At 26.0% G+C, this 21,416-nt stretch overlaps 2 protein-coding genes across 2 annotated transcripts; both read right to left on the bottom strand.

Annotated features, from left to right (window-relative positions):
* Positions 1-1,916: 1,916 nt before the first annotated feature.
* Positions 1,917-2,833, bottom strand: VNE69_08086 (uncharacterized protein; the record flags this gene model as incomplete). The annotated part of the gene is made up of 2 exons (XM_065474402.1): positions 1,917-2,488; positions 2,794-2,833. The coding sequence occupies 2 exons, from the start codon at positions 2,831-2,833 to the stop codon at positions 1,917-1,919; spliced, it is 612 nt and encodes a 203-aa protein (XP_065330474.1).
* Positions 2,834-17,963: 15,130 nt separating this feature from the next.
* Positions 17,964-18,458, bottom strand: VNE69_08085 (uncharacterized protein; the record flags this gene model as incomplete). Its single annotated transcript, XM_065474401.1, has 1 exon — positions 17,964-18,458. The coding sequence occupies one exon, from the start codon at positions 18,456-18,458 to the stop codon at positions 17,964-17,966; it is 495 nt and encodes a 164-aa protein (XP_065330473.1).
* Between the last annotated feature and the right edge of the window lie 2,958 nt (positions 18,459-21,416).

Raw genomic sequence — 21,416 nt, 5'->3', positions numbered from 1 at the left:
AAATAACATCATGGGGCACTGAAGTTTTTTGCATTTATAAAAGAATAAATTAAATATTAAATTAAAATTTGATTTCTTATGTAAAAATTTAAATTTTTTTCATATATATAATATAAAATATAAATTATAAGTTTTTACATAGTTTGCCAAATTTCTTTAGATTGATAAATTAAAAAACGTCAATATTTTTTTACACTTGATTTTTATTTAATATGAATTAAAAATTTATAACAAAGGTCAGTTCATTTATTCAAGGAATGAAGTTTTTAATGTCAAAAATAATCGAATATAGTTATTAACTTCTTTAAAGTTCTTTATTGGAAATAATAGTCAAAATATCTTGAGAATTTTAAAGAAAAAATTACAATCTAGTGATTTTGCAATACGACAAACATGAAAAAGTTATTTTTTTTTATCGTCTTATAATATTTTATGAGAAACTTACGTAAAATCATATCTTTGAAGTTTTAATTAAATTTTTTGACATTTTACAAACAAAAATACATAAAAAACGTATCAGCTTAAATATTAAAAGCAATTGAAATTATGCTTCTTTGTTTAGTCAATTCCAGAAAACTCGTTTTTATTGAACAAAATGAGAACATTAATGATTATGAACAAATGTACACGATTTTTGCCATATAATTAAACCTCGATAAAATTGCTCATAAGATAATAATAAATAGTATGCAAGTACAGAAATACTCCGAAAGAAAACTTAAGTACCATATAAAAATACTACACTAATTATAGGATTAACATACTATATATTCAGAACGATGTGTAAGATTATATATATTTTTATATATTTATAATTTGAAATGGTATAAAATGTGTTTCAAATGTTTGCAATTACATAAATTTGTTAAATTACGCATCCTCACTATTTTTGTTCTATAATATTTCGACTAACTCATTTTTTACCGCTAGACTAAATTTAAAGGACGGAAATTAATAATCGTAAGAAATTATTTAAATAACCATGTTAAAGCATGGGTGATATGAATTCGAAAAAGTAACTTATAAAACATTTTTTATATATTTTACACCGATATATGACACATGAGATTCTTAAGGAACTCTAGAGATGTAGAGTATCATAAAATGCTAATACTTTAGTCATAATTGTCAAATGACTAAGATGTTATTTTTATACATGATTCATCGTAAACTAACAATGGTTAAAATCAAGAGACTATAGCAATGTTTAACATTCTAAATATGCTTTTATCAATAATTATATAAACATCTTTCTACAAGATGAAACATGTGATCGGGCGAAAAAATATAACTATAAAAAAAGGCATTTTTAAGCTCGAAATTGAAGATGAAAAAAATAACAAAAAATCTTTAAATTAACATATTTATACAAATTTTGATGACATGTCGTCGACCAGAAGGCAGCTCGTGCCACAGTATATATTACTTTTCCTTATATAATTTTTCTTTCATAATTTGAAAAAAATGAACAAAAATAACCATCTAACTGTCTTTAACTCAAATATAAAACAGAAAATTTTATAAAGAATATCATAAAATAATGATGATATATGCTAATAAACAAAACTATTGAAAATTATTGTTTAAGACAAAATAATACGATATTTAGAAAATTTATGTACAGATAAAAATAGAATCTACGAAAAAAAAGCTAAAATGTAATATTAAGATAATTTTTGAATTCTGTTTTAATTTGAAGTGAATTATTTTCTTGCAGTATAAATTTTGGTTGAGTTGATACGAAAAAACATTTTTTAATAAGTTTCTATTAAATTCACAGAAAAAAAAAATTTAAAAAATAAACCTCTCAATGGTTTTTTATAAAAACGGGAAGGATTTTTTATATAAAACAAATAATACTCAAAAAACTTTATTTAAAAAACCCGAATTTTTATAAACACAAGTTATATTATTTCTTACATCGAAAAATACTCCATTTGGTACGCAATTATTTCTTGTTCGTGAATTTCTTCATTTCTTCTCATTATATATGATTGAATTGCCAAGTATTTCTTGTAGACCTGAGGGAGATTAATTATAAATTGTCTATCAACCTTATTGGTTATACATAGCCTTAATTCGTATATATCTTTGTTTGGATTTAGCTTAAGTCTTCTACTTGACAAACAATATTCAAGAGTATTTTTAAGTGATATTTTCTTTGCTGTTATATAAAATTGTTCTTTTAAATCGTATGGAAATATAGTTTTTAATACAACTTTAGCATTCACAAGTTTGAAAGCAAGAGAAAGTTCTTCATCGCTTTGATAATCAATCCTTAATACTTTATTATCAAATGCTTGTCTATCCTCATACCTCAGTGGTAAAAAATTGCGAGATTTGGGGGGTCGAATTAAATGTTTATTTTTTCTTCCTGATTTCTCTAAATCAAACTTATTTGATTCAGTTATTTCAAAAATATATTGAGATGATGGTTGCTCGACATTAATTTCTTTATCTGTACCAATGTAAATTTCGGAATTTTCATCTTTTCGAATAATAAAAAGTATGTCAGTACATAGGAATTCTAATAGATGAAAAGAAAATAAAATATGGGGTTCGTCGTTTTTTGGATTTATTAATAGTATAAAATAAGAAATAAATTAAAATAAATGATATTTCCTGTGGTATTATAAATACCACAAATTATTTATTTTTATTTTATCAATTTTCCCTTTTTGGAAAATAGACCATTCGACCGGTCTATTCCAAAAATCAATTATTTATTTCCTTTTTGCCCTGACCCCAACAAAATTATGAGACAAGACAAAGATCAATACCCTTGGAATCCACGACCAAGGAAGGGCCTCAGAGCCAGGGACCAGTATCCCATTACGGATGCCCAACGAGGCTTTAATCAAATAAATAAAACGTATAATTTAATAGAACTATATTTGTCCAGAGGTAGCTCCTCTGGATTGTGTCATTTTGAATTCAAAGACGAATTAAATAGTAAGTACGAAGATAGAAATTCCATGTTCGAATACAGAGAATTCGACATGAAGATCACTGGAACAGATGTGATAAGTAAAGAAAAAATAAAAATTATTAAAAAACCATCAGAAATTTCAATGGTGGAGCTACAGAAATTTGAGAATCTAGCAGAGGCCAATGGCTGGAATGATGAGCAGATGGGAAGAATATATGGGACCATGTTAGTTGGTGATCACTTTTTAAACGCCAAGTATAGTAAATCATACTTAAAATTAAGAGCGGCATTATTAGAAATTGCCTATCCTAGAAACATGAGATTTAAAATTGCACAGGAGCTCGAAGATGTTAGGCAGTGCAACCACATATATCTGGAAGATTATGTGAAGAATATTTCCCAAAAGTTAGATGCCTACAGTTTCCCAAATAATTTAACTAAGCAAGAAGCTGAGAGAAAATTTTCAGAAGTATTTTTTAGAGGACTAGGTAAACAAACTGAGATGGAACTTTGCAAAAATGAGGTTAATACGCGGACCACTTCAGACGTTATTGCTTATCTAAAGACTTTAGAATCAACTATTATTTCTCAAATAGGAAGACGAAACGAGAATGGATATGTACCTAATGAAACAAGCAAAATTTGCAAATCAAGAAATCCTTATTGTAGTGTGCACAAGAGCTTTTCGCACAATACAAGAGATTGTAGACTTCGGAACAATCTCAAAGATACTAAAGATAAAACGATACATTTTGAAGAAAAAACAAAAAGAAATAATATGGTTATTCAGCTAGGAACAACAAGTAATCAGAAAGAAGTAAAAATAATAGGAATATTAGACTCAAATAATTACTTATTGTTAATCGATACAGGTTCACACTTGAATTTTGTGAGTGAACAAGTGGTCAACATGAATGATCATATAGCTGAACCGTGTCAGCCCTTCACTACTATATTTGGAAATGGAGATGAAAGAATGATTAACACTAAAGCTAGAATACGAATAAGGTTGTCTCCAAATATTATCATGGATATTGAATTCTATATTATTAAAAATTGCCCAGTCGATTTACTACTAGGATCTGAATGGCTAAGGAAGAATAAAGCTACAATTGATTTTGCTAACCAATCACTTGTTATCAACAATGAAGAAATTCCCTTTATGGACGCGATAACAAACACGGATGAGATGTTAAATGAACGATTAAACAGTTTACTTTATGTGTCTGCTTCGAAGGAAATTTATATTTCACACCTTGAAAATTATAAGAAACTAAATGATAAATTTTACTCTATGAAAATGGATGAAGCTCGATTTTCGGTTATAAAGAAGTTGAATATCACGCGACATAAATTCTACAATATAGCTTTCAAATATTATGAAAGAGCAAGAAAGGAGGTTAAAAGATTACTTGATGAAGATATTATAGAGAAGTCTAGAGCAACTTTCGCAAGCCCAGGATATTTTATCGAAAAGAAAACTGGTGAATTAAGACTGGTCATAAATTTTAAAGAGATAAATGATCACATCGAAGATGACATTTTTTCAATACCAAAAATAGATGACTGTATACTAAGGATGGGAAGAAATAAGTACTTTTCTCAAATAGATTTAAAGAACGGATTCAACCAGATTAAAATCCAGCAAGAAAGCAGAGACTTGACATCATTTATGATTATGGGAGCCCAATACCGATACAAACGTATACCCTTTGGCATTAAACCGGGTCCAAAAATTTTCCAAAGATACATCACTGAAATATTACACGAAGTGGATAACTGCTTCGTGTACATAGATGATATTGTATTATTCTCAGAAACCAAGGAAGAACACAACAAATTAATAGTAAATGTTTTGAACAAACTCAAAGAGAAAAATGTAAAAATAAACTTTGAAAAAAGTAACTTTATGAAAGATGAAATCACGGTACTAGGAAATACAATAAATGCTGACGGTGTGTTTCCAGCGAACAAATTGATTCCTAAAGAAATATTAGAGAGAAGACTAAAAACTAAAAGAGATGTCCAAAAACTATTAGGGACGATTGGATGGTATAGAAAATTCCTACCAAATTTGTCTACAAAATTACTCCCATTGACAAACATGCTGCAGCAAGGAGCAAAAATAGAATCGACTCAGCATGTTAAGAACATTATTAAGGACATAAGCGAATTTATTAAAAATAGAGCGAGATTAATCTGCCCAGATTACACAAAGTCATTCACCTTAGAATGTGATGCTTCTGATATGGGGATAGGTAGTGTACTTTACCAAGAGGATGGTCCGATTGGATATTTTAGTAAAAAATTTGGAAAGGTTGAACTAAATTATAGTATTGTAGAAAAGGAATATCTTGGAATCCTTTTATCACTCATACACTTTAAAGGCATCTTGCAAGGAAATTTTGTAGAAGTCAGAACAGACAGTAAAAATTGCTTAAACAACGTGAAACTAGAAACCTCAAGAATGTGTCGTTGGAAGTTAATCATTAATGAATTTAACCATAAATTAATACACATAGAAGGTAAAGAAAATGTAATTGCAGATAGTTTATCGAGATGCTTCACAATTATCAAAAACAATGAAGATGGATACATAAAAATGGTCAAAGATGCAATGATAAAGGACAAAAATCAAAGGATAAAAATGAATAAAGACGGAAAAATTTTTATGAAACCAAACAAAGTAAAACACTGGTTATATAAAATACATCATGAACAAGGCCATAGAGGAATAACAACAATGTACAATAATCTAAAGAATTTTTTTTATGTTCCACATCTATTCCATAGGATCAAACAAATAGTAAATGATTGTCGAAAATGCAAAGCTTACAAAGTAACTTATGTCAAAAGAGGGGTAGGAGCCCATATGTCAGCCGAAAACAATCTTGAAAGAATTAGCTCGGACATATATGGTCCATTTAATTTAGAGAAATTTAAGGACGCGGGTAAGCATAATAAAGGATTTATTATTACAGTAACAGACATAAAGACACGATACACGAAACTATATTTAGCATATAAAATAAGAGGAGAAGAGATTATAAGCGCAATCAGCAATTGGACTGAATTAACAAAATCTAAACCTACAATACTAATATCAGATAACGGAAAGCAGTATACAAGCAAACAAGTTGAACAATATTTAAACGAAGTGGACATAAAGCACTTACGCGTTCCAACATATACCCCAAGTTCAAATGGTATATCAGAGTCAGTAAACCGCACTATAACCTTCATACTGTCTATAATGAAAGGCGAAAATATAATCACAGCCATTGATATGTGCGAATGGGTGATCAATAATAACTATAATAGATCAATAGGATGTTCCCCCAATGCTGCGTTAAATGGGAAAGAATACTATGATCCACTAGAAAGAGCAATACAAATGCGTAATATAAAAAAAACATTAACTACTCCCAAATTCAGGCTAGGCGACGAAGTATATGTAAGGAATTTGACAGCTACGAAATTAGACCGGAAGTACTTAAGAAAGAGAAAGGTAACGCAATTAGGATCCAAAGGAAAATGGGTAAAGGTTAATGGAATCTCTGAGTGGATACATGTCAAGAACATAAAACTTTAGAGGGGGGAGAATGTGGTATTATAAATACCACAAATTATTTATTTTTATTTTATCAATTTTCCCTTTTTGGAAAATAGACCATTCGACCGGTCTATTCCAAAAATCAATTATTTATTTCCTTTTTGCCCTGACCCCAACAAAATTATGAGACAAGACAAAGATCAATACCCTTGGAATCCACGACCAAGGAAGGGCCTCAGAGCCAGGGACCAGTATCCCATTACGGATGCCCAACGAGGCTTTAATCAAATAAATAAAACGTATAATTTAATAGAACTATATTTGTCCAGAGGTAGCTCCTCTGGATTGTGTCATTTCCATAGATCCATAATATATAAAATTTAAAATACGATCATTAAAAAATATTGTATTTATATACCATTTGGCATATTTCTCAAACTTGATAAATTAAAAACGTCAAAACAAATTTAATTTTTATCTACGAATTTACTAATTAAATATTTTAGATATATCTGAATAAAAAGCATTTTGATATGATTTGAAATCATAATTTTTTATATAAATATTTGACATTTTAAGATAAAAACAAAATTTACTTAAATAAGTTCAAAAGTATATCAAGAAAAACACATAAATTCCAAAGTATAATGTCAAACCCATTTACAAATCTGAGGAGATTTTGTTAAAATAGTTTTATAATTAAAGTTCTTAGTATCGCGAATTTCTAATAATTTTCTATATCAGGTAAGCATTTATTTATTTTGTAAATATAATTTGAATCATATTCAACTACATGTTATAGAATAATTAAATGTGGTTTAAATACACATTATTGATCAAAAATTTAAATTATAAATTTGTTCTAATTAGTATAAAAAGTAAAAAGTACCTATAATTAGTACGAGAAACAAATACGTATTAAAAGTACTATAATTTTTATCAATCCTATTTTTGTTTCTTGCTTGAAAGTCGAAGCAGCATAATATATAGATATCTAAAGAACTCAAAATAGTGGTCATTTCCTTATTTATTAAAAGCAAAATACTTTTTATCGATGCAAAATATCGAATTTCCATATAATAATGCTAAAGCTTTTCACTCAATTAAAGTTAGAAAGGCATCAAGAATACTATAACCATTATCGCGTACAGAAACATCAAGCATATATTATTAAATATCTAATTAATCAGAAGCATCACAACATCTAGAAGTTTATTGAACCAACGAATTTTTTTTTCTTCTTCCTAATCTCCAATTCTGTGGAGAAGTCGATGTGTAGCCCTCTGTGTTTAGTATTACTGCGATCTTTATTTAATGACCCAATATGAGTGGTTTCATGAGAACTTACATTTTTATTTATCGCATACTTGTATATACATAGAAAACAATAGGGTGCACCTAACAATGTTCTATTTTTTATTTAGTCTATTAACTAATATAAAACATTAACATTTACTATAATTAGGCTGTTCTAAGAAGTTTGTCAAAGAAGTTAATGTTATGTAAAAAATGTTTGATTTTTTTTAAATTAACTCTTCTATTTTAGTCAAATGCATCAATATTTGTAATTAGCTCTTATGCCAATAAAAAAAACATCGTATTTCGAGAAAGAATCATTTATAAATGTTTAATACTTTACTCATATTGATTAAAGTTATAGCAAATAATAAAATTCATATTCGTGCTTTACCACTATTTTTCTATAGATTTTATAAAAAGTTGAATTTTAATTTGCCATTTACAAGCCTCCAGAAAAATATATTTTAAATGCTAAAAACTAGATAGAATTTTAAAAAACAGAAATTATTTAATCTTAAAATAGATTTTAAATAAGTAATAGCGTTAAATGAAAAGATTTAAGGAATCTGATAGACTAAAACTACATCGTCAATGCTTTGTTCTATTTAAATGCAAATTTCTAAATATGACTACATGGCAAACATATCTACAAATAGCTGCAACGTTGTCGTCCATAGAATAATGTTGTTTCAATTTACTTAAAAAACACCCATACCATGAACAAAAGTTTTTCTGATATAAGTCTATAAATTCAAGTGATTTTTTTTTACCACATTTAATCTATAAATCATAATTTTTATAAAAGGGTATCCATTATCGACATAAAACTACGAGTTTGGGGAAAAATATAGTTACTCACAAACTGAAACATCTTGCTGTTGGTGTATTACAGTTAATTTTTCAAAATCGAACCGTTCCCGCTTTTTTGATACTTTATGCTCAACAGTTTTTGTTTGCTAAAAAACTAACATCTTAATTTTGTTCTTTAGATAGAAAACTAATAACGTAGAATTTAATTCAAAAAAAAAAGTAATTATTCTTTTCCACCTTTGGTTTTGTACCATATAATTAAAAATTTTAATAACAACTTTTTATTCGATTACGAGACAAAAAGCTTTATATTTGCTATTTAACACAAAAAAGATTTGTTACTAATATTGTTAAAAATCCACACAATCTCCAGCAAAAAATTTCTTAAAAATGATTTTAAATAAAACTAGCGTATGCTTTCCCGTTTTGAAAACGGGATTTGAACGTTTTGTTTTATAATATGTCGCTCTTCGGTGAATTTTGGTGAGTTTCCATTTTGGGATGAATGAATTTGAAAAGGCGAAAACATAATTTTTAAAAATACTTTTTAGTAACATATAAGGAGTAAAGTTGAGCTAAAAACATTTAATAATTATAATGAGATAATTTTGGGGACTTCTAAGCTTAAGTTTTGACACTTTTATTCAACATTCTTCTTTTGTCAATTGTTTTTAAAATTTTTCTAGAAGGGTTAAATAAATTCTAAAAAACGATTCTGACGATATTTTGGAACTGAGTTTTACAAAACAAAGAATTAAAATGAAACTGTATTAACATACAGTACACGCACCTATGATAGCCAAAATCCTTCGTTGAGTTTATATTTGATATTATTTAAACATAATAAGTTCAAAATATATAGTGTAAAAATTTCAAAACCACAAAAAAGAGGGGTAAAAAATTAAATAAAATTCTTTTATATATATGACTAGCGTATGCTTTCCCGTTTTGGAAAACGGGATTATTATGTTTTGTTTATGGTATGTACCTCCTTAATTTTTTTTTAAGTTTCCATATTTGGTTTGAAAAGAAAGGGGAAATGCAATTTTTAACAACATTAAAATTATTTCCAATGCAAAACTTGAATACAGAATTCAAATCAAATTATTCTATAAAATTCAATTTGATAACTTTATTGTGTTTTTACGCTCAAAATTTGACAATAATCTTCAAAATCATTATTGGTTAATATTTTTGTGAATTTTTTCTAGAAGGGTTAAATAAATTCTAAAAAACGATTCTGACGATATTTTGGAACTGAGTTTTACAAAAATAATAATCAAAATTAAAAAGTATTAACTAATAACATACACACTTAGAATAGTCAAAATCCTTCAATGAGTTTATATTTGATATTACAATGACACAATAAGCTATAAAAAAAAGTTTAGATTTTACAAAATCATAAAAAAGAGGGGTAAAAAATTAAATAAAATTCTTTTATATATATGATGACTAGCGTATGCTTTCCCGTTTTGAAAACGGGATAAATGTTTAGTTTTTTAATATGTCCCTAATTGGTAATTTTCGTTAAATTTCCATTTAAGGATAATGAATTTATAAAGGAGAAAACATGATTTTTAAAAATACTTTTTAGCAACATATAAGAAGTTATGCTGTTTTAAAATATTTAATAAGCTCAATGAGATAATTTTGGGAACTTCTAAGCTCAATTGTTGACATTTATTGTCATTAAATTTTTATTGTTAAACATTTTTGTAATTTTTCTAGAAGGGTTAAATAAATTCTAAAAAACGATTCTGACGATATTTTGGAACTGAGTTTTACAAAAATAATAATCAAAATAAAAAAGTATTAACTGATAACATATACACTTAGAATAGTCAAATTAAAGCAATAAATCTATATTTGATATTATATTAACATAAAAGGCCCAAAACATATCGTTTAGAAATTTCAAAGTCACAAAAAAGAGGGGTAAAAAATTAAATAAAATTCTTTTATATATATGATGACTAGCGTATGCTTTCCCGTTTTGAAAACGGGATTTGAATGTTTTGTTTTATAATATGTCGCTCCTCGGTGAATTTTTGTGAGTTTCTATTTTGGAATGTTAGAATTTGATAGGATTTGACATCGTTTTCAAAAATACTTTTTAGTGACATATAAGGAGTAAAATGAAGTTAAAATCACTTATAAATCATAATTAGATAATTTTGAATACTTCTAAGCTCAATTTTTGACACTTATATTCAACTTTTTCTTTGGTTAATATTTTTGTGAATTTTTCTAGAAGGGTTAAATAAATTCTAAAAAACGATTCTGACGATATTTTGGAACTGAGTTTTACAAAAATAATAAATAGAATTAAAAAGTATTAACTGATAACATACACACTTAGAATAGTCAAATTAAAGCAATAAATCTATATTTGATATTATATTAACATAAAAGACCCAAAACATATCGTTTAGAAATTTCAAAGTCACAAAAAAGAGGGGTAAAAAATTAAATAAAATTCTTTTATATATATGATGACTAGCGTATGCTTTCCCGTTTTGAAAACGGGATAAATGTGTTTGTTTTATAATATGTCCCGTCTCGGTAAATTTTGTAAAGTTTCCATTTTTGGCTGATTAAATTTGACAGAGTTTAGACATGATTTTTAAAAATACTTTTTAGTGACATATAAGGAGTAATGTTGTTGTAAAACACTTAAAAATCATAATTAGATAATTTTGAATACTTCTAAGCTCAATTTTTGACACTTATATTCAACTTTTTCTTTGGTTAATATTTTTGTGAATTTTTCTAGAAGGGTTAAATAAATTCTAAAAAACGATTCTGACGATATTTTGGAACTGAGTTTTACAAAAATAATAATATGAATTAAAATGCATTAACACATAATATACACACTTACAATTATCAAATTTAAGCATGGTGTTTAAATTTGCAATTATAATAACGTAATAAGCTATAATAAGAAGTTTAGAATTTTTAAAACCACAAAAAAGAGGGGTAAAAAATTAAATAAAATTCTTTTATATATATGACTAGCGTATGCTTTCCCGTTTTGAAAACGGGATCTAAATGTTTAGTTTTTTAATATGTCGCTCCTCGGTGAATTTTGTAAAGTTTCCATTTTGGGATGAATGAATTTAATAAGGAGAAAACATAATTTTTAAAAATACTTTTTAGTGACATATAAGGAGTAATGTTGTTTATAAACAATTAATTATCTCAATAAGATAATTTTGGGAACTTTTAAGCTCATTTTTTGACACTTATATTCAACTTTTTCTTTGATTAATGTTATTGTGAATTTTTTCTAGAAGGGTTAAATAAATTCTAAAAAACGATTCTGACGATATTTTGGAACTGAGTTTTCTAAAAATAATAAATAGAATAAAAATGCATTAATATATAGTATACGCACTTACAATTATCGAATTTAAGCATTGAGTTTAAATTTGATATTACAATAACACAATAAGCTATAATAAGAAGTTTGGATTTTACAAAATCATAAAAAAGAGGGGTAAAAAATTAAATAAAATTCTTTTATATATATGATGATGATGTTATATGCAATCAAAAAAGAGTAGAATTTTTTTTCGTATAAAAAATATTACAAGCTTTCATATTTTTTCAAATTATTTTTTTTTTGATGAAATAAAAATTTCATCTCAACCCGAAAATATATCAAAACAATTGCAAAATTTTTTTTTCTTGATACAAAATGTTAGTTTCGTCTTAGTTTATTTTTATAGTTATTTTCTTCATTCTCTAAACTATCAATTACGTGGATTAAATAATCAGTTAATTTTATAAACTTGATATACAAATTTGAAATTTTATACTTTTCATCAGTTTTAGCGATAATGAAAATTAAAAAAAAAATCATCTTGAAAAAAAATTAAAATTTTTTATTAATTTTAGCTTGTAACTATTGACAATTAATGTATTTAGTTTTTCTAATATTTGACGTAAATTAAACCAAATTCCTATCGTACTTTTTTCTTTACTTTCGGTGCTTCACCTATGTCTGAAAACTATTTTATAAACTATCATTACAATTGTGATAATGAAAAAAATTTTACAGAGGATTTTATATCATAAATGTACAAGTTAATCAATATCTTTAGTATCTAGTACTTTCCTGTAACGGATTATAAAGTATTTTTTTGGAAGTTTATAATCAACACGTTTATCAAAAATATCTAACCATTCTAGTTCAAATAAGCTTTTTGATTCGTGAAAGTGTAATTTCGAATTTACTATGAAAGCATCATCCGGTATTACAGAATTATATTTTCCATGTTCTAAGTAATATACCTTTTTATCTTCAGTTGTAATAGTAGTTTTAAGTATATCTGTACCATTGTAGAACAAATTTATAATGTTCATCAGTTCGACATTATTATTTGCAACAGAACTTAACATTTTATGAATATACATTCCCTCTTTTAATGTTATAGGCAGAAAGTAATGCGTCTTATATTTTCTTCCTATAAGGATTTTATGATTGAACGTATTAATTGATTTAAAATTATAATCATCGTCCATTTCAGAAATTGAATAGGTAGTGTTTTTTTCTTCATCTGCTAAACTTATGTAAACATCTACGAATTTATCATCTCTTTGTACCATAAACATGGCCTCAATAGAAAAAATATATTGCAGATTAAAAAGAATCAATATCATGGGGTTTCACTTTTTTCATATATATATATATATATATATATTTACTTTTATATTGAACAATTCATTTAAAAGTTTATTACTTTTAAATATTTGTTCCTAAGATCATAAAATTAACTTATAACGACTATGCAAAATTAATATTGTCAAATTAAATTTGTTACAAAATGGGGTTGTTTTTTTAAACGTGATAATATGATACAACGTAGCTTGGAAATATCATTTAATGATTAAGTTGTACTAAGTTTTAATGCTTTAAAAAAAATATTTAACTGGTTCGTATTCGACGTTCCATAAACTAATGCTTAAAGCAACAGGATTCATCTTTTGAACTATAAATTATATATGCAGAATAGGTTTAATATGATTAATTATCAAATTTATCAGAATTTATAAAAATTAAATATATTGCCAATTTAATATCATTTTTAAACTTTTAACATAAACACTTGTAGAAATTTATACCTGCTATTTGTAAAGTATTAGAACATTTACAGCATGCCATGAAATAAAAAGGAAAAATTCATATTAGATGGCGAACAATTCAGGGCCAAAATTGTTTAAAAATACCCCCTTTTGACAAGAACAAATTATGAAATAAAAGCAAATGATAAGGAAAAACTGCCATTTAATTTAATAAAGAAACGTTTTAGATTTGTTATTTAATCATTTAAAGACAATGAAATGAGCACACAATAAAAGTTAATTGAATAATGTGTAAATAACTATTCTTATTTTCAACATACTTTTTTTTATAAACTGCAAATTAATCTTTTGAAGCCGAATCAATCATATATGGTACATGAAGTCATCATATTATTTAATACGTAGTAATATAGGATATAATTAAAAAACGATATCGTATAATAGCTAGGTCAAATATATTAAAATGTAATCATAGTAAACATGAATAATAAAGAATATACATTTCATTTGAAAAATATAAATCTATAATGAATAATTAGTATTACGAAGTATCTGATAGTGTGTTTAGTTTTTGTGAATAGTTAGACGGACATCTATGTTAATAATAATTTTTGGCAATATAGAAAAACAATCGAGTCTCTACCACTTTTCCATTTAAATTCGTGTGTTTTGATTCTATTATTTCATATATTATCTTCCAAGTTTATCTCAATTTATAAAAAAAATTATATACAACAAAGTTCTGTAACAATGTCTACTTATACTAGAACATGGTACATATAAAAAAAAATTATAAAAAAAATTTAATAATATCTAAAGGCATTCTGGCAAAAACATTAACAGTTTTTTGTCATATTGTGATAATTGTTAAGCTTTATATCTACAAAAAAATCAAATTTTATTGTAGATTAATCATTTTTTATCTTTAAAATATAATTTACGCGTTAAGAATTTAACACTATTTTTCCTTATATGATATGTTTAAAGAGTTAATTTTCAAATCATTTTGACCCTGAATTTTTTGACACTTAAATAATTTTGCCATATATAAATATATAATTTATTTGGGTATAATATTCAGCTTATTAATTTTTTGTCACAAGATACGCTTACAGTCTCATCTGGCAGTTCCAGGACTTCCTTCTGAGATTCACTCATTGGGCTCTCGAAAACCCCTTCCTGATCTGTATCAAGCCCATGTCTGGCTGGCATAAAAGGCTTTCTAAAGTCATTTTAAGGACTCTTGGCTGTATATATGCTGGCGTTCTGGGTTCTAATCTGAGCACTTTGATATGCGTACGGTGAAAATAAGTTACTATTCCATCACACGTCATCACATAAGAAATAATTTTCTGCTTGTATTTATAGAGAGAAGGCACATGATTTGCGAGCAAGTCGTATTTATGTTTCTTTTCTGTTTCTACTGCATGGATGTTGTTAAAACTTGTGATACTAACTTTACAACGATCACTTCTTTCCTCAACTTGTCTACAATTAGTATATCAGGCTTGTAATACTTTATTTTGATACTTGAATGTATCCTACTGTCGACTCGTATCTCAATATACTCATTAGCTACACACTCCTGGACTGAATGATTTCTAATTCTTTTGGCATGGGATAGATAATACGTCTTACACAACTGTAGGTGGGTGCATCGCAGTGCCTCATTTTGCCGTCTTAAGTAATCATGTGAAAGCATACGATCACATTGAGTGGCCATATGATCTACTTTCTTTCCATATTATGGCAGTGTGGGCATTTTATCCGTTTCTCTAAGAAAATATTTCGGTCCTGTAATGCACATAAATTGCCTTCCTCCCTCGGGCTCATATTTCCTTTTGTGAGCCACATGGCAGCCTGTTTTATATCAATAAGTGGATCGTCTCTTGGTCTAAATATCTTTGAATGGTTTGTTTTTATTTTTATATCGCTATAAAGAGATTCGGTTTGAGCCTCTATTAATATTTTAGCAGTTACGTTTTCCTTAAGTTTATATTTCTCTTTTATATATCCTTCTATGGTGGATAGATATGTGTAGCCAGTTTTCTTGGAGTGGAAAATCGCTTTGCGTCTTAGAATAGTGCAAATTTATCTAAAAATATTCATTTTTGGACAAGTACTAATGTTGTCATTGTTTTCAGTTTTCTAATATTCACTGTAAAATACTGGGGTTTATAAATTAGTGACGCAAAAGAAGATATACTAATTTAATGATGTTTTATGTCATTAGATCTTATCGCATTTTTCTTTCAATATTCATAAGATACATAATTATAATTGATGTAATATTTATTTAATCATTTAATTTTTTTTACTATATTTGATTAAACATTAATACTTTTTTATTGAAATCGAACAATCCAACCATATTTTAGATATTTGTAGATAAATCCTGAAGTTGTAAATATTTAGACCGGCACTTAATATAAAGTTATTATATATTAATAATTTTAAGCATCGTTATTCATAAATTCATGGTCTTTCGGCTGTCGAATATTCAATTTTTTTGGGTATAAAATAAAACAGGGGGGAAATGATAGCCGTTTGAATCATACGTAGATTAATAAAAGTTAAGATTGACTTGTTCACGTTATTTTATAGTTTTTGTTTCTCTTCATCTCCTTAAAGGTATATTTCTTCACTGAACCTTCGATAAACAAAAAGTTTTATTTTAAAAATTTTTAAATTATGTATACGTAGAATGACGTTTTTTTACTAATTGTAATATTTGGACACCACTACATTTATATCATCATATATGGTATTATTGTTTCATGATTATGTATTATGCCAGGTTTTTTGCAAAAATAAAACATTTCTTAATATTTATTTCAGAAAAGTATGATTTGATTTTTTTATCTTCAGCTTTCTCTATTGATATGAATCTAGAAGATGTGCATCTAATAATACCTTAAAATATATTTTTAATCATAGTGTTTGCAGAGATCACATATCTACTCTCATTTACTTTGCTTATGGCTATATTGCCTATTATATAACTACGTATTTTTTCTGACTTATTATCTACATTTATACATAATAAAGTTTACGTTAAATCGAAAGAATTTTCACATATGAATACGTATAATATATATAATGCTTTCAATTTGATTATTTTACGTCTACAAATATGATACATAGTGCGACATTGCGTTTTCAACAGGATATATTTCAGCTCGTGAATATATTATCTTTGAATCTGTCCCGATTCTCCAGATTCCATGAAGTGTTCGATACTAAAAATTTATTGTAATTGACCATAAACAACTTACCCCTAATTGAGATGGTTATATTTAAATCAAACAATTAATTTTATTTCCATTGTGTTATTCCTATAAAAATCATAAAGTACCCGAAGTTATAATATAATGTTAGTTTTTTATATATTTTACAATTGCAACAATTCATAACTTTTGTAATAGTATTTGTAATACAATATCATATTATATATAAGCACTTGCGTCAGTGATTATGTTACGAAAACTTTAGATTGTCAGGTATATATAATTTTTGGCTAAAAATTATAGTAAGCTTTTGACTCAAAATCTTAATTATTTTCCGCATTTGTTGTTTGAGATAGTAGTTGACGCTAAAAACAATAGTCACATACTTGAAAATATTAACTAAGACGTAAAGAAATTTTTTTTATGCATGAAGTTAAATTTTTGCATATATATAATTTAAGAGTATTACATAAAGGTACATCATATATTTACTGCAATAATGACTTTACACAATATCATAAATTTATTAAATATTATAGTTGTTTGACTGGAGCGTCTTGGTTACCGCAAACCATGAAATGCATCGATGAAGTCTTAATGTACGAAATTAAAAGAATTTATTTTATTTCTTGTTCTGGACAAAGTTCTTGAAGTATATCTTTAGAATATAAAAGATCGGGAGATCTCGTGAGTGATAAAAAAAAGTAATTCTAATAATCTAAACTTACAAAGATGCATATGAAGACTAAAAATTAGGCATAAATGAGAAAAAATGTGCTTCATAAACTACAATTTTTATTGATTATTTGACTTTGTAAAAAAGAGCTTTATTTTTTCAATGATGTTAAACATACTTAAATATTTTAACCTCCAGTTTATACACACGTATTAAAATTTATCCTTGAAATATTATTGTTCATTTTATTAACTTATATTAAAAAATTTAAAAATAAAATTTATAAAAACTGTACTAAATTATAGAAATCATGCGTAAATGAAATTTAATTTATAAATTTAAAAAAGCAAATAAAGAAATATTAGAAAAGTTATTGCTTTATTCTCTGATTTCTTTGTGAACTTTTAACACTTTCTCAAACCCATGTTTGGACACTTTATAGACCCATTCAAATGTTTTAGAACGCATTTTTATATGTTTATAAGACCATGCTAATGTATTAGTGAACAAGAACGAAATTTTTGATCGAAATTTGGAAAATATAGATGAAATACTCGACCACACATTTCTTGTTGCAGAAAAAATCCTATCTTTTAGCCTCGAAATATTCTCATAGACGACTTTTTGTAATCTTATGAAGTGTTCAGACAATTGCTTTGTAAATTTGTCCTTTGGCTTTGGTGACTTCCAATCTAATGGGAAATTAACTAGAAGCACATACATTTGATCACCCGATTTAACCACACTTATTTCTTCTTCTTTGTGCTCTTGTGTTACTTCTAAAATAGTTATCCCAATACCTATGTCTGTAGGAATATAGGCAAGCTTCCGAATGCTGACTGTTTTTTTTAAATAGAGGAATGCAAATAACATGTTTATTTACATAAAATTTTATATTTATATTTATTTCTGAAACAAATTGTGTACAAAAACAGAAGTAAATATATAAAAAATTCTTAATAATGATCATATTAGTGATTTATCAAATTTAATTTTTCATTTTTCTAATAATTATGATTCAAGTGTTTCAGGTGTGTTTAGGTGTAAACACAAAAAAATAAACTGGTAAATTGTGGTTAACAATATAATTTATGTACTTTTAAAAAAAAAATTTTTACATTTTTTTTAAAATTTTAAGCCGTCAAAATGATTTGATATGCTTGATATCAAAGTCCATATCAGTCGAATAAGTTTTAATCTTTATTTTAATATGTAGAATGTATTTTGGACAATGTGTTGGTGAATCAACAAACAAAAAAAAATACTCATTTTCAATGAAATTGATTCTAACATTACATTTCAGGATCATGTATACAATCAATCACATATCAACCTTTCATAATTATCAATGTAACTGAATAAATTTTTATTGTTTCGCAGTTCATCTTTCTGCATTGAATTAATAATAGAATTTTACAGACAAACAAAATAAAACAAATTGTTTGAACAAATTGCAAGCTTAATGCTTGATATTACAAACTTTTTTCCAATATATATGCATCAGAAGCCATTTAAGACTTTGGTAATATCCTAAAATGATTCTATTTAGAAAACACTATTAAGTTTATAATATATATATATATATAAATATTTGAAATAACAGAGCTTTGCATTTAAAATTATAAATATTCTAACGAAAATAAATTTCTGTTAACATTTAATTTATATAATTTACTTATTATTGTACTAAAATAAAAAATAATGACAAATTTGATTACTATATCATTAAACTCTTGTGTATTTAGGCATATATACCATAATATGAAAAATATATTTTATATTAAGCTTCATAAGATAAAAAAAATATTTTATGTATAATTTAAAATTAGAATTAACAAAAAATGCATGATTAATAAAATCACTATAAAACTATATATTAACAAGATCTATTTTGATATATTGATATTTTCCTAAGGTTTAACAGAATTGTTTGCATGTGTGAATTTTTCTGTTATGTGTATTTCAATTCATTGTGTTCATACACCAAGAACTTTGTTTTCTACAAACAAACTATTTTGGTCTATATTTTTCATACAAGGATAAATAGCATAAAATGGAACCTTGTGCATGTTTCGCTTTAGAAGTGCCATATTTATTTGTTGTCTTAAAGCTACGTTATTTTAACCTTGTCTGAATGCCACCTTACGACAAGCAATAATGTAGATTTTTTGTTATTTATATGTATGTAAAGTAATATTCATAAAAAAGCCCCTAAACACTCCTCAGAGTTCGATGTCTTTTAAGCAGTCTAAATAAAAAAGAATAGAGATAGAACAATTGAAATGCTATACGTTTATTTATTGCATGGGCGGCTTTTGAGGACAAGCATTAAGCTGTCAATGAAATGGGGCTGTATTGTTTTAACGTAATGCTATTCCTATTAGATGCATGTTGTTTTATAATATAGTCAACAATGTATTGCCTCTAGCAAAAACAAGGCTCTAAAAAATACATATTCGAATAACAAGATGCTAACCGTAATTAATAGTTTGCATCAATGTCACAATAATCCTTGTGAGATTTTTTTCTTCGAAAATAGTAAATTGATTCTTAATAGTAACAAAAACACCAAATTTATACCAGGAAGGATTAGTCCTTTTTATTTAATTTAATGTAAAGAATTCTCTACCTCATAATCTAAAAAAAACAAATTTCAATCTTTCAAAAACTTTATACTGTGTTGATATACTACTAATGAAATTAATAATATTATACCATTCATATCTTTACAAATTTTAAGATCATTAAATAATCTTTTTGATATTGCTCTATTATAGATATTACACCATTTATAATATCATCACGCAAATTTCATGTAAAGAATTTATTACTACCAAAAAAATAAATTGATACTACAACCCCAGATAAATATTAAAAAATTGGCATAATTGTAAAAATATATTAACTTAAGGGTTTTTATTGTGCTATGATTTTTTTATATTTTAAACTGTTATATTTTAAACACAGATTTTACAAAAAAAAAAAAATACACAAAGAACCTACTTGAAACTTCAAATACAAAAACACTTGCATTTTTGGATATTATGCTTCTTAAAGAGCTTATATTAAAGGAGAAAATTGTTGTTTAAGTGTTTATTATATATTGTTATGAAACGGATAAAATCTTAAAGATTTTTTTTATGTTTATATTTATTTTTAAATATTCATTTTTATGATTTAAGATAATATACATTCTTGTATTCTTTAAAATATTAATGGATGGTCTTTGGTATGTTAAATGGCCTCAAGAGTATATGTTTGAAAAAAATATTTTTGTGTAAACCATATCAATCGATTATAAGCTTTCTATAACGAATTCATTTAATAAAGAACAGCAAAAGCTTTATGAATCTTAAAAAACCAAAGACAATGACTATTATCAATTCTTATATAAATAACATCTTGTTTGAAAATACAAAGACATAATATATGAAAAGTAAACAAAATAAAAAAAATAAACTTTTTACGTTAACTCTTTTAATGGATAAATTAATGTTCTATCTGCCTTTTTTTATATCCAATCTTGACGCTCTTAAATTTCATCTTAAAATATAAAAACCAGTTAAGATCTTGTAAATTACATTAAAAAATTGTCAACAGTTTAGATGTTTGTCGACCACTTTCTCGGCCTCTTTAAAAAATCCAATGTCAGATAAGACTTTTTATTTTTTTGGAACACAATTACGAACCATGGAATATTTTGAAAATGCTAAAAAATTTTTCAGAACATAGTTTTAATAATAAAAATATGTCGATAAAATAATTAATTTTTTTTATTTTTGAAAATCAACAAACCGAATACTGAGAAAGATATCATATATTTAGATAATA

The sequence above is a fragment of the Vairimorpha necatrix genome, chromosome 8, assembly GCF_036630325.1.
Source record: "Vairimorpha necatrix chromosome 8, complete sequence".
Taxonomy (NCBI): Eukaryota; Fungi; Microsporidia; family Nosematidae; genus Vairimorpha; species Vairimorpha necatrix.
This window is presented reverse-complemented; position numbering and strand designations above follow the sequence as displayed.